General features: G+C 38.0%; 1 protein-coding gene across 1 annotated transcript in view; it reads right to left on the minus strand.

The window, feature by feature from the left end:
- Window positions 1–694: 694 nt before the first annotated feature.
- Window positions 695–14874, minus strand: part of slc16a2.S (solute carrier family 16, member 2 (thyroid hormone transporter) S homeolog) — a 126273-nt gene continuing 112093 nt past the window's right edge. Inside the window, exons 2-6 of the mRNA XM_018232946.2 lie at window positions 11382–11526; window positions 7763–8222; window positions 5829–5972; window positions 1621–1849; window positions 695–1391 (exon numbers count right to left, since the gene is read on the minus strand). Coding sequence (XP_018088435.1) covers window positions 1174–1391; window positions 1621–1849; window positions 5829–5972; window positions 7763–8222; window positions 11382–11526 — 1196 coding nt within the window. The 3' untranslated portion in view covers window positions 695–1173. The remainder of the gene's footprint in view (window positions 1392–1620; window positions 1850–5828; window positions 5973–7762; window positions 8223–11381; window positions 11527–14874) is intronic.

Here is a 14874-nt window from a genome sequence, read left to right on the forward strand (position 1 = left end):
ACATTTGGTCTATTTCATACCCATTCCCTATTTCTATGAGAACAAAGAAGCTAAATAGATGGAATAATAGAATAATAGAATAACGGGTAGAAACAATAGAATTCTACCTGTATCTGACGATTCAGCACTAACAATAGCCGATGTTTGGGTGCCTTCAAAGGCACCCGATCAAAAATTTCCACGAGCCGACTGATATCCAAGTCTTCTGCCGATATTAGTCGACGAACGAAAATTTGTTTAGTATGATATTATCTATGGCCAGCTTAAGGTTTTTTGGTGGTCCCCTGTCCAATCCGACACTGTATCCATGTACAGGAATGCAGTTTTCTTTTGGTTGACAATTGTGGGTAAAGAGAAACTTATTGAGCTATTCCTAGCTATGAATTTATAGTGATTATCTCTATTTTAAGTGTTGATACTTTTAACACAAATTAAAACACCCATTGTGCCATAGCCATTTACCTATTTTCCCAGGGCACCCAGTTTTAAATTCAGCCATGTACAAACACATTTAAGCAGACATCCGCTGTTTGTGTGCCTATGTATTAGCCATCGGCAGTTCCTTATACGAGATTGCTGCAGAGCATACTGGCTCAATAGTAAGCACAGTAACTATACAGCCAATAAGAATACATATATGCATAACAAGAGAAGAGCAGAGGCTTCAATAACAACATCAGTACATCATGTTTTGTGCTGCAAATACCTTTTCCAGTTCTGGTTTACTTATGTCTGAGATACACTCAAACAGGTGCTGATACATACAAACTCATATCTGTACTCTATGTACATATATGCACAAAGAGAGCAGAGAGTCACAAGCACTAAGATCTGACAAAGACAAAGTAGTGCTGCACAAACACTCTCAACGCTTTTTGTAGCGGCGGATGTCCTTATGTATGTGTATGTGTCTATGTTAGTATGCATGGGTACACATATCTACTGTAGTGAAGATGTGTTTGTACATACATTCATAACGGTTACTTTTACATTTTAGACGTTTGGCACCCCATTGAACTGCCTTTCAACCAGAGTCCCTCTATATTCCAGTGCCAACCAGATCAAGGATGTGAAATATGGAATGAGATATAGCACTGTACTCCAATAGTTCTTTGTAGCCCAGAGGTGGCTTACATATGCGCGATGCCTTGTGGGTTGTGGATATAAACTGGGCTACACACATTCATCTGTTACTGGGCTCCCAGGCAGAAGCTCTCCATTCACCACACTGTCCTGTGTTTTCTCTTTCTCTTCCTCCATCTGTCGTTTCTTCTTCAGGTCTCTCTCATGGAGCAGTGGTACAGACAAAAGGACCAGAGCTCCAATCAGCGGTGGGATGCCAGCCAGATAGAATGCAAGGTCATAGCTCCCATAGTAATCACGTAAGAGGCCTAAAGTTATAGAAAAAGCATTATTATTCTCAAATCCAATCACACCAAAACATTATATTGCCCTTGTATATAAGATTCTATCTGAAATCATGTGGTGCGAAATGAGGGCTTGATTATTTGTGCTTTCTTTAAATATGAGCTAAAGAACTTTCAAAAGTATTTTTTGTGTTTTAAAAAGGCTTCTATGTGAATATGTGAGACATTGCCGTGCATCCCATTTCAAACTAACCTGCAATAGGTGGTCCAGCAGTCATCGGGATAGACATGAGTCCAAGGACGTAACCAATGGCTTGGGAGGCCTGCATGGGTCCCACTAACTCAAAGGCAATAGGGCTCATCATACTGATTAGAAAGCCATCACACAGTCCCAGGAATAAGCATACCACAATGACACTCTCAAACACTCTGCACAGAGGTAACATCATGCTCAATATTCCAAGCAGCAAGAAGGAGGCCACCTGAAACACACAATAACAGCACATATCATAAACAATGAAGCAATGTGATACAGGCAAATCTAAAAAATATGACATGGTAGACCAGCTGAGAGACCTTCAGTAGAATGGCTCAGTGGATTTTACAATGGACTGTAGAAGGACATTTTACTTAAAAGAACTGTAACACCAACAAATTAATGTGTTTTAAAGGAAATTCAATATAATATAGTGGTGCCCTCACTGGTGTTTGCTTCAGAAAAACAACTATAGTTTATATAAGCAAGCTGCTGTGTATGCTGGCATATCAAGTCTAATGGCATCTAGCTTCTCTTAAACAAATACGGACAGATATTTAGCTGTCAGAGAAGAAAGAGAATCAGGCAGAAGTTAGCAAAAAACATTTTGGATTTAAAACTGCAATAATAATTAATAAAATATGTTTGCTTGGCAAGAGAGAGGGCAGTATTGTAAGATTAAATTTGTAGCGGAGGACATTAGCTTATGTGTGTGACTTTCTCTAGCAGTGATGCTTTCCAACTCTGGGGTACCCCTGGAGACATCAATTTGAGTGTAAGTGGTGAGAAGTGCTATTTTATCAACTGTGAATTATAATCTTATCATGTTTAACTGCTGTTTGTGTTGCTCTAATAAATTTCTACTATTAACAATCTGCTGAAAAAGCCAGAAATAGGATTCTTTTCAATAGAAGGAGTCCTTACCCTAAAAGTATGTGGTCTATTTACAGCTCAAAGTCTAATAATATAGTAAGTAACAGCAATCAATAAGCTTGTAGTATTTATTAGGTGGCTGATTGAAAGCAAAAAGCTGATCAGTTGCTATTGTTGACTACTAGACCTGGAGAAATTGCCCCTTATATCCCCAGTACCCATACCCTGCTAAATGCCACTTAAATGTGTGGTAATCATAGGTTACATAGCAGAAAAGCACCCTCATTGACTTCAGATATATTCCAAACTTCATCATATAATTTGCAGTTTTCCATGAATACATATGGACATGCTGACTGTCTAGTGACATCTAGTTATATATTTTGTTGCCTTAAAAAGGAAGGTTGGCTTATCTAATGGCTTCTAATGTAAGCATCAATACTGTTTATTTTTTTCAGAGAATTTGGCAATAATTGGATGTATATATACAGGTATGGGACCTGTTATCCAGAATGTATTGGGGTTTCCTGATAAGGGGTCTTTCAATAATTTGAAAGCACCATACCTAAGACTAAACAGTACCTGACAGCATTAGGATTAATGATATCCTAGTTGGGGTCAAGTACAAGGTACTGTTTTATTATTACAGAAAAAGGAAATCAGTATTAAAAATGTGAGTTATTTGATTATAATGGACTCTATGAGAAATGGTCTACCCGTAATTCAGAGCATTCTGGATAACAGGTTTTCATATATCGGATCCTATACCTGTGTGAGTGTGTACAGGTTTATGAGTGCTTATATATTCTGTACATATACACACATCCACGCAGGCTAGCATATCGTTTTTGAAATGCCATACAGCGGTGTTTGCAACTAACAATCCGTGGTGGCCAAACAAAACATTGGTTTCCAGACCGCCCTGGCAGAACAGGGTGTTATTTGCTGAAATTATGAGGAGTGAAAAGTGTTAGATTAAACACTAATCTTGATGGCTCTGTACTTGAATGCAGATGTTTCTCCCATCCGTCCCACAGGAAAACAACTGCAAATATTACCAGGAGATGTGTCAGAAATAAACCCTTTTTTCATATGAACATCATGCTCTCTCCTTTCTGCTGGAGTGATAAAGGCAAGCTGTGAATTCATTTGTTACATTCAATACACACAGTACTGTAGAGCAATTGTTGTCTATTAAGTTGACTCACTTGCAAATAAAGAAAATGATAGCAATAGCAAGAGCATGTAAGGACATTAAAATACGGTTTTTGAGACCAAGGATAAATATGTCACTTCAATAGAAAACTTGATATATTTATTGTCATAATTAGCATCTGTGTGTATGTATGATAATTAATCTGAGGAAGAATTAAGGTTCCAGCCATGTTCATTGGGGTGGGAGCACTTCATGACATTGAGGTAGGTACAACTAATAAAGGATCCGTTATCCGGAAACCCCTTATCCAGAAAGCTTTGAATTACAAAAAGACTGTCTCCCATAGACTCCATTTTATCCAAATTCTTTTAATTTTAAAAATGATTTTCATTTTCACTGTTATAATAAAACAATATCTTGTACTTGATCCAAACTAAGATATGATAAACCATTATTGGAAGCAAAACCAGCCTATTGCGTTTATTTAATGTTTACAAGATTTTCTAGTAGACTTAAGGTATGAAGATCCAGGTCATGAGCATTCTGGATAAAATGTCCCATACCTGTACTATTTATTTACAAGCATGAGTTGCTAGCCTCACAAGCTACAATCTAGGTTTGGTTCCTGGAGCAAAATGCCATTGCCTATATAATTTGCCAGACATTTGTTGGATGAGGATAATGTTCTTTGTGGTTGAATCACAGCTATAGGGCTGTAAGGTCATGACCCAGTTTTCCATGAACAAACTCAATGGTCCCCTTACTGGTGCAGATATTGGCCACATTTTGCAGTAAATCTCGGGAGCTGCTAGGCTGAGGAAGTATTAAAAGTACTGTATATAAAGACATCTGCTGCAAATTTGAATTCCAATTTAACTCAATGGGTTTCTCTAAGGACTTTTTATGGCCCCCAACTTAAGCAATTGCTAGTTAGAAAGACTGATCATTATTTTAAATCTAGGCCCTAAACCTACAGTACACTCTACTGCATGGAACAAGTTAGATAGCACATTACTGTTTTGAAGGCTACTTTAAAAGAACATTTACCAAATAGAATACATTTAATACAACTAAGAAATATATGGTAGATATACACATATAGACAGTATTCACATTCTAAATATAAAGCAAGAATAAATTAAATATCACGTATTCTAACTTTTAAATCACTATGCTTCATAACAGCAATAATAATCAAATCAACTTTTTTGGTGAGAGGCCAAGGTGAAGCAAAATGTCAATGCCTTGAGCCTGTGAATGTGAGCTCTGTGCCGTAAATAGCTTATTCACACATCCCATCCTTGTACAGAGGTATCTAAGCCCTTTAGGCAAAGGAAAAGGTGTAGACTTATACCGAGTTGATTTATTGTCTTACGTCTTCATTTCAGAACACAAAAAAATATACTTTTAATGAACACCTAGTTATTTCAGGGGAATCGAAAACCAATAAACCATTCTCCTGTCTGTACCCACATGTCATGATTTAACAGCCTTGTTATATATGGTCTGGACTCAGGACCCATTACACGTCAGCAGGATAAAATGTCCTTTAGCCTATACAGCATCTTATAAAACCTCAAGCCTTTGCTGGCCAAGAAACCTGCTAAACACAGCACTTCATTTCCAAAATCCTGCAGGGACATTCTATATGTTATAACCCTGGATAAAGAAATTAATGTTATCCTATAAATTACAATGCTGCATCACATAAAATATTCGCAATATGCTTGGGTTAACAAAAAAGGAGAAAAAATAAAATAAAATCATAACTCTGTCTCTGAGGTTGGTTCCATTGGTTTCAAAAGTAAAGGGGAGGGGGGTAAATCCTAAGACGTCTCCAAATATCAAGTTGCAAAGTCGATGGCTGTTTTTCTTTTAAAAAAAATTTAATCAGTAAGCAAGTCTGTGACCATACATTATATAGAGATTCTGGGGAAAATGATACTGGTCCAGTGACATGTACTTTTATAACATCAAGTAAACCCAATTCCTTAATTCCTGCAAACTGACGAAAAGATTGTGGCTCTACAAGTACCGTGTTGTATAAATATATTCATAATAGGCTTTTTATAAATAACATTAATTAAAACACTCCAGGTCTTATTAAACCTGAAAATGATTTATACACAATGAATTAAGAGGCAATGGGACTGAAAGAAGTTGTCAGACTTTATACCTGTAAGTAAATCTTCTTTAGACCAGGGATACAGTCTCCAATCCTTCCAGAAGCAAGGCGCCCAATTCCAGATGTGGCTCCTATACAAACTAGCAAGACCCATTCCTTTGTGTTCTCTTGAAATCTCTGCTCTACAAACTTGATCTAAAAGGATAAGAGCACATAGTCAGACACACCATCACAAACAAAAGTTAGAAAAAAAACCAGGTGCAGAATTAGCTCAAGGTCAAGTGATCCATACCAACCAATGACATGTTCCTTTAAAACATAAGCCCCTATGTTGACTGTTTGCTGTATGGTGGGTGATATATTTATTACATTCCCTCAAAGTTTTTTCAGGTTAATTATGATGTGAAAGCATGTTTCTTAACTGGAGAAGAGAATTTCCATTTAATTTTCCAAAAAACATTTTTGGAGGATTTCCAGAAACCAATTATCCAGAATCTCTGACTTACGGGAAAACCATTATTAAAAATGATTTCCTTATTTACAGTGATAATTAAACAAAACCTTGTACAGTGCCTGGTAACTAAGCTGAATAAATCAATATTGGTTGCAAAACAATCCTATTGGGTTATGAAATGTCTAAATGAATATTAGTAGTCTTAAGGTATGATGATCCATTATCTGGAAGATTCCAGGTCCCAAACATCCAGAATAATAAATCCTATATTTGTAGATTGACATGGTGTAAATGTAACAACAAAATCTATGGATTTACAGGCATGGTGCCTGTTATCCAGAATGTTTGGGGCCTGGGGACATCATGTAGACATCATGCCACCAATATTGATTCATGGCATGGCACCTATCCAGAATGCTCAGGACCTGGGTTTATCTAGATAAGGGATCTTTCAGTAATTTGGATCTCCATACTTTAAGCCTACTACAAAATAATTTAAACATTAAACAAAACAAATAAGATTGTTTTTCCACAATAAAGATTCATTATAACTCAGTTGGGATCAAGCAGAATCAACTGTTTTATCTTTACAGAGAAAAGGAAAATCATTTTTAAAATTCTGAATTATTTGATTGAGATGGGTTTTATGGGAGATACCTTCCCAATTCAAGATGGGCATATTAGAGAAAGATCTGCTTATATGGCCACTTAAAACAAAAACAGACCATTAGGGATGTGTGTAAATATACTTGGTGCTTGATCACTTAATACTAAAGAGAAATCTTCTTCTGTCCAGTTCACTTCTAAGGCAAGACACAAAGTCACAAAGAACCACTAATTAACATATCTAGATCTGCAAGCTTCCCTTGCTGATGTGGATACTGAGAAATAAAGTGAATGGGAATATTTTTCGTGGGTGGAATTTTAGTAAATGTCAATTCTTATATTCTTATATTCTTATAAAACATAACTGCCCAAGTTAGGTTTTTATAAGGGCACATATAAAGCACATGACATATATTTTAAAATATCCTGATTATAGGCAAAATAAAAAAGACCATTCCAAAGAAACATGCCCACATGCTTGCCTATACAGAAGAGGTATAAGAAATGATTTACTGCATTAGGATCTAATCATCATTTATGGATAACTGTGAAGAATGAAATTCAAGAGATGAATATCAAGTCACCCATCTGTTAACAATAGGGGGCACATGCAATAAAAATGTACTTTGACAATGAAACCCCTAATCACCAGAACAAAGCAATTTTAACAAGGATTACACAATTGAAACACTCGGGTGTTGAAAAATGGAACAAAATTTTGTTATCGGTTACAGAAAATGTGCAGTGGAAATTCCATTAATATTTACTGAATAAGGTTCACATAATGACGGAGTAGATCTCACATATTTAAATTGTACATTATGATCAAAAACTATACAGTCAACCATATGTATATATGTATGCCTATGCCTTGGAAAGTCTTGTTCTAAATATTGTATTAATAAATTGTCAATAAAAGGCTTACCAGATGGACATAGGGAACAAAATAACCAAGAACTGTAGTGGCTATGCCAAACGCCCATATTGTGTAGGTTTTCTTCCGAAACACTTGCATATTAAAGTATTTACGTGTGTGTGCCAGACACTGCTGGACCTTGCTCTTCCCGGCCACCTTTTCCTTCTCTTTGCTGAAATCGATTGGAGGAGGAAGACGTGGCTTGAATGTGAGGGAAAGGAAAATCTGGATAAACATGAACACGCTAAGCACCTGGAAGGTGTGCGCAAGGCCAATGGCTCTTCCCATCATCTTCAGTAAAAATGGAAGGCACATAGTGAACACACAGCTGCCACCAGCCACAATGCCATTTACTAGACCAAGGCGTTTCTTGAAGTAGTGACCGAGAATGACCAAGGAGGGCTGGAAAGCAAAGGAGCAACCACAGCCAAAAAGGATTCCATAAGTGAAATAACGAACTCCAAGGGACCTAGCAAAAGGTAGAAAGAAGTGAGTTTATTGTGCTTTAAAAATTACCACCAATCACAAATATAAAGACATTCTAATCTTCTAGGCTGAATTTCTGATTAGAAATTGGCAGGGAAGTCATAATTTTTGTCTTACATATGTATATGGCCAGCCTACATGCAACTAATCATAGTATTTTCTCTTGCAATGATTCTTTCTTTTAAAATATTTTTTAAGGATATTTAATCACCATAGCTAGAGAAGACCAAGACAATCAAATCTCCATGTGCCTTCACCCTAAACACATTGCTTTACCTTATTTAATATTACTCAGAATCTACTTTAACTACTTTTTACATGTGGGTTTATGATGAGCAAAACTTGTGTTCCATCAAAAAGTGCCCAGAGAGACCATAGCAAGTAGTAAAAGACCTGTTTTCTAGGAGCTAACAATTCGGAGGATAAGGACAACTCCCAGGTTTACCTCTATTTCTGTAGCAGAATTGCGTGAATATAGCTGAGACACAGTGTACTGTACCCAAGAACACTCTCTGAACTGATAAATAATTACTGTAATGTTGTGCCTCATTAACTAGTATTCCTGTTGCTTTGATGGCTTGCCTAATGCTAACAGGCTGAGGCTGCTCTACTTAAAGGGAAAAGTAATAAAAGTGTTACAGCCAGGCTATGGTTCATCTGGAATTCATATGCCTTTTATCAAGAAGAATCCAATAACGGAAAAAGAATGGTGTCAGGCATGATTATACATTTAGGGCTATTTGCAGAGAGAGTGAACAAGGTAAGTGGGTTTTTCTTTATAAATATTTTGGAAGACAATCAGAGGTGCAAAGATATTATTGGAGCCTATTTTATGTTCTGAACCAGTAACTTGCTATGCTTGTTATTAGTTTAAGTTGAGACATACAACTCTATAAACAATATATAGTTATATATAGTTATAAATCAGTTTCAGCACGTTTTGTAACTGGAACTTTCACTACCAGCAATTTTGTTTAACTAGAAGTTTCTGCCTATGGTGGCGGTATACTTATTTCCAGACCTTAAAGGAAAACTATACCCCCAAATTGAATACTTGAGCAACAGATAGTTTATATCAAATTAAGTGGCATATTAAAGAATCTTATCAAACTGGAATATATGTTTAAGTAAATATTGCCCTTTTACATCTCTTGCTTTGAATCACCATTTCATTTTGGTCTCTGTGCTGCCTTAGAGATCACCTGACCAGAATTACTACAAATCTAACTGTAACAGGAAGATGTATGGAAGCAAAAGACACAACTCTGTTTGTTAATTGGCTCATGTGACCTAACATGTATAGTTTGTTTGGTATGGTTGTGTGAAACATACAATGCCCTTATTTTTTAAAACGGCAATTTTCTATTTATGATTACCCAATGGCACATACTACTAAAACGTATATTATGAAAATGGTTTATTTACATGAAGCAGGGTTTAAAATGAGCTGTTTTATGCAATCTATTTTTATAGACCTACATTATTTGATGGGTATAATTTACCTTTAAAGAACACTTATCAGGAGGTAAGTGATTAAAGGAACGGTAACACATAAAAATGGAAATGTTTAAAAATAATAATGTAATGTTGCGTTGCACTGGTAGAACTGGTATGTTTGCTTCAGAAGGACTTCTATAGTTTATATAAACAAGCTGCTGAGTACCCATGAGGGCCGTCATTCAAGTAAAGGATACACAATAGATAAGAGATAAATTCTGTAAAATCCCATTGTAAGACTACAGAGCTTATCTGTTTTATTTTAGGCTGTGCATCCTGTGCCTTTTCTAATTTTTTCCAGCTTGAATGGCTGCCCCCATGGCTACACGGCAGCTTTTTTATATAAACTATAAGTCTTTTTGAAACCAACACATCAGTTTTACCACTTATTAAATTTTCCTGACTTTAAAAAGCTTTCATTTTTGGTGTTACTGTACCTTTAATCATTTACGGCCTGATAAGTGTCTGTAAGGCAAATTATATATTTACAATCAATGCCAGTACAGCAAACATTGTAGGTTTTCCTGCTTTAGTACAGAAAATGTACTAATGTGAGCACTCAATAGGGAAAGTCTTTTATGAAGCAAGTATGATGCAAATGTATTCAATGCAAAACTGTTATGTTTTTATCCACAACGCAGTGCTGCAAGTACTACAAGTCAATTGGCACGATGTACATTGTTACCATGGTTGCTTTAATTTTACTGCATTGTAATACTACTAGATGGAATATCACAGCTTCATTTACTCACATTTCCAACCTAAAACTCAAAGAGTTTATATAACCCCCCTGTAAGAATAAAAGTATACGTTTATGGTCAGTCCACAATACATAGGTACCCAGGAATCGGCTCGGGGGGAAAACTCAGTTGATAATATTATGCAGTAATGTTGCCTCAACACAATATGCATTTTTGGATATAGGGCTCATTTACAAGGTAACATGAGTATATACCAAATATATGTGCTATGATGACTCAGTAGTACATTTGTGTCTCGGTGCAAGATCAGTTTACTGTAGATGTTCTCAGAGGATCCCAGGGTTATATTTACCCATCTCTTCCTAATACTCAGCATACAGTATGTGGTATAGGAATATAGAACATAGTTGATTTGTAAGAACGTCCCCTGTATCTCTGCCACCTGCTTACATCTACTTTCTTCACACACCAGTCGAATGGATACAGTCAAATAATGAAATTGCTTGTAATGGCAAATTGATAATTAGTGTTTTTCTTTTTGTTGCTTGCCATGTTTGTTTCCTTGCTGTGTTTATGTGTAAGTGCGTGAATAATAATGTTCATTGCAGGAAAACATATCTGGAGGAGAAAGAGGCAGCCCCTCAGTCATACTGGTAGTATGACGGTAAGAACAGCAGACTCCTGATTAGGAAACTTCAGGCTAAGAGTTAATGCTGCGTGGGACCAAGCTGAACTGCGCACTCATAGCGTTACCCATTGTTTAACTTGACCAGTTACAAGCGTTGTGAATAAAGATACGGAGCCTTCCATAACTGTACTTTTTTCCAAGCTTAAAATACTTTATTGTAAAAATGAATAATATGACTTCTGACTAATACTGTATCACTAGTTGCAACTAAAGTATTCTTTAAAGTCACCCTCTACCTGGAATGAAAAATTCATACTTTGTGAAGGAGCTTGATAACAATCCGATGAATGCAAGGGCAGCCCCTCCAGATGATGTCTTCCTGCAGCCGAGTCTGTCGGTGAAGATGCTCACAATCGGAGAGCAGAAAAAGATCATTCCCATGGCTAGCGATCCAACCCAAGCTGCAGGAAGAAAACAAAACTCATCAAATTGTGTCCATCACACCACGGGCTAAGCATTTGTCAACACAGTGTGAGAGATTTGACACAATGTGTGACCAAACAATGTAACTCTAACGCTATTAAATGTTTGTGCATCTGAGCTGTGTTGGCCAGTGTCGGACTGGCCCACCGGGCTACCAGGAAAACTCCCGGTGGGCCCAGGTGTCAGTGGGCTCTTTTGCTTCAAACTATGTGGCCAATTTTATGGTCATTACTTTATGGGAAAAAATGCTTAATAATGGAATAATAGACTAAGTAAATAAAAAAGACTAGGGGAATAAAGAGATTGAGTGAGGAGAGGAGAAATAATAGTAGGAAAGTGGTTTTCTAGTGGGCCCCTGGCATCCCAGTCCAACACTGGTGTTGTCTGTATGTATGCACAGAAATTAGGCAGATAGCACACATAAGCTTGTGGCTTTAAGTACTGTAGTGTGCCAACTTGACATCTGCTTGACCATACTCAACCACACAATAGCTAAGTGACCATGTCTAACCTATACGCCAATGAAAATCTGTGCGATACTGATTGAGCAGGTTTAAAATTCCCATCAGAGTGAGGGCCGCATCAGCTTGTTTATGAAGTCCTCATCTGACCACCTGTCTTTGCCGCTGTTGTGATCCAACAGTTTGGCCCTTGTGCCTATTATATGATGCTCAGCCTAATCTTGCTCACCATAAGGAAGGCATATAGGAGAAAGATCTGCTCATTAGGTGACCCAGCCAAAAAAGCAGATATGTCCAGAGTTATTAGCTTTCCATGCCTTGAAAACACTGGAGGCCTTCCTTGAAGAATGGTAAAGTAAGCTTTTCAAAGGACATAGAACAATATTTTGTTAGCTTGTAAAGATCAACCACATATAGGTGTGTGCATTAAAACGTTGTTATATAGTATTCACCTAAATTAAATGCTAATTAGCCTTTCAACATTTGATTATTAATGCATCTGGCTGATTTTAAAGTGCTCACGAGGCATCCTTAAAAAGTTAACATATATTACAAAGGCAAACTGACTGATGTGACTGTGACTATAGTTATTAAGGCCTCATGCCCTTTGGTATTTAGATCGATTCCAATCTGACTTTGTGCAGCCAGTGAGTATTATGCATATTTTTTATCTTATCCATCCAGTCACAAAAGGAATCAAATACCCACCCCTGTACATGAAGTCTCATGTAACTACATGCTGATTAATTCACCTCTGACCAGCTAGTTCCCAGTCCTCTTTAGAAAATATCTTTTCATTTAAAACTGGATCCAATCATATTGCTTAAAGTTATTGTAGCTGCATTTTAATGTTGATTTTTTGACAGCTGCAGTTGGAAATCCAACACCTATGTGTATGAGGCCAAAGAATTGAGTGAACTTTTCCATACTGTAGGTCAGCTCATGATATACTGCAATTACAGACATTTCTCTAAACAATTGTGCTGTAATTAACCTGATAATCTGAAGAAATTTTACACCTGTTGATTTCAAAAGACGCAAATGTTTATTTTTTTTTTCTCACCCACCATGAAATTGGTATGGAGGGGTGTGTGTATGGATGCTGGGTTTTCATTTGGAAAGGTTGAACTTGATGGTCTTTTTTCAATCTGATTTAACTATGCAAATGAGTGCTGTGGAGAAAAATCTTGTGACATAATATTATCATACAACTGATGAAGCCTGCAAGACAGATTGTACAACATATAAAACAATGTTTCATGCACTTCTATCTTGAACATATGTCCATTCAGTGAGAGATTAGCCAACAAAGTCAGGAACCAGGCAGACACATCATCCTTTGCCACTATCCTTCTACATACACAAAATATATCAGTAATTATGATCACCCTACATAATTAATGGGGAAATTAGCAGGGAGTGCTGACTATTTGACATCGATTTTAATGTCATGTGAAAGCTCATTGGCATATGCTGCACCCTCATGTATCTCTGCAGGGCCGGACTGGAGGTAAAAAGCAGCCCGGGCAAAAAAATTAAAGCAGCCCACATGTCCCTTCCCAGAGACTAATATCCCACTGCTACTATAGACACCATCTCGCCCTACTATACCTGCTATCCCACAGTCACACTCCCTTCCCAGAGACTATTATCTCCACTGTTACTATAGGCACCATCTCGCCCTACTATACCTGCTATCCCACAGTCACACTCCCTTCCCAGAGACTATTATCCACTGTTACTATAGGCACCATCTCTCCCTACTATACCTGCTATCCCACAGTCACACTCCCTTCCCAGAGACTATTATCCACTGTTACTATAGACACCATCTCTCCCTACTATACCTGCTATCCCACAGCCACAGTCCCTTCCCGCAGACTATTATCCCACCGTTACTATAGACACCATCTCTCCCTACTATACCTGCTATCCCACAGCCACAGTCCCTTCCCGCAGACTATTATCCCACCGTTACTATAGTTATCCATCATAAATAGACAGCAGTCATATTGTTCACTTGAAATGCAGTGGCCAGTCATGTCTCCTGCTCTCCAGTATCATCATAGTCCTTGGGGTTTATTTCTATACCATCTATTTCTCAGGTGTGTGTTGGCCATGCCTCTAATAACGCGCTCCCTCCCCTTCTCACCTATTTGATGTTTTGTTGGTTTTAGGCCTTTTTCTGTGATGGTGGTGGGGTGAGTACACTAATTTAGGCAGGGTGAAGGTGAGTGGAAGGTTACTGGCAGGGGGGGGGCACAATATATACAATCTATATATACAGCTGTTTATGAGCTAATGGGGGATAAGCCAGAAGCTGTAGCCACATAAACTGACCCCCTCCCCACACAGGTGACATTAGTGAGAGGGAACAGGTGTTTCACTGATGGTCCAGTCCTCCCTGTCTGACACCCATATCACTTCACTGCGCTTGCCCCATAAACTCCACCGCTGTCACACTGTAAATCTATCACTTCCCCCTGTGTTTCAGGAATAGCTTCCCCTTGCTGCAGTTGTAGACTGCTGCTGCTGCTGCTAGCTTAGTGGCCGTGACTGTTAATTGTTCCTCCTTCTGTGGGCTACAGCCCTGCCTGTCTGTGGGCTAGCACATAATGAGGCATTTGAAAGCTCCAGCAGCAGGAGGAGGCAGCTCTGGGATTTGCATGGGCTGAAGGCTGAGTATTTTTACCTTGTGCGGTTCAAATCAAGTTGCGCACAGACAAGGTGACACTCCTGATTTACTGGCCAAGCAAGTCCCCTTCCCCCACCCCCCCCTGTGGAGCAGTAAAACAGACCTTTATTGTAGCCCCGCTGTCTCCTGTACTTTTTCTCACAATCGGCTCTCAGCCGGCAGGCTGCAAA

This window comes from Xenopus laevis, chromosome 8S, assembly GCF_017654675.1.
Source record: "Xenopus laevis strain J_2021 chromosome 8S, Xenopus_laevis_v10.1, whole genome shotgun sequence".
Lineage (NCBI taxonomy): Eukaryota > Metazoa > Chordata > Amphibia > Anura > Pipidae > Xenopus > Xenopus laevis.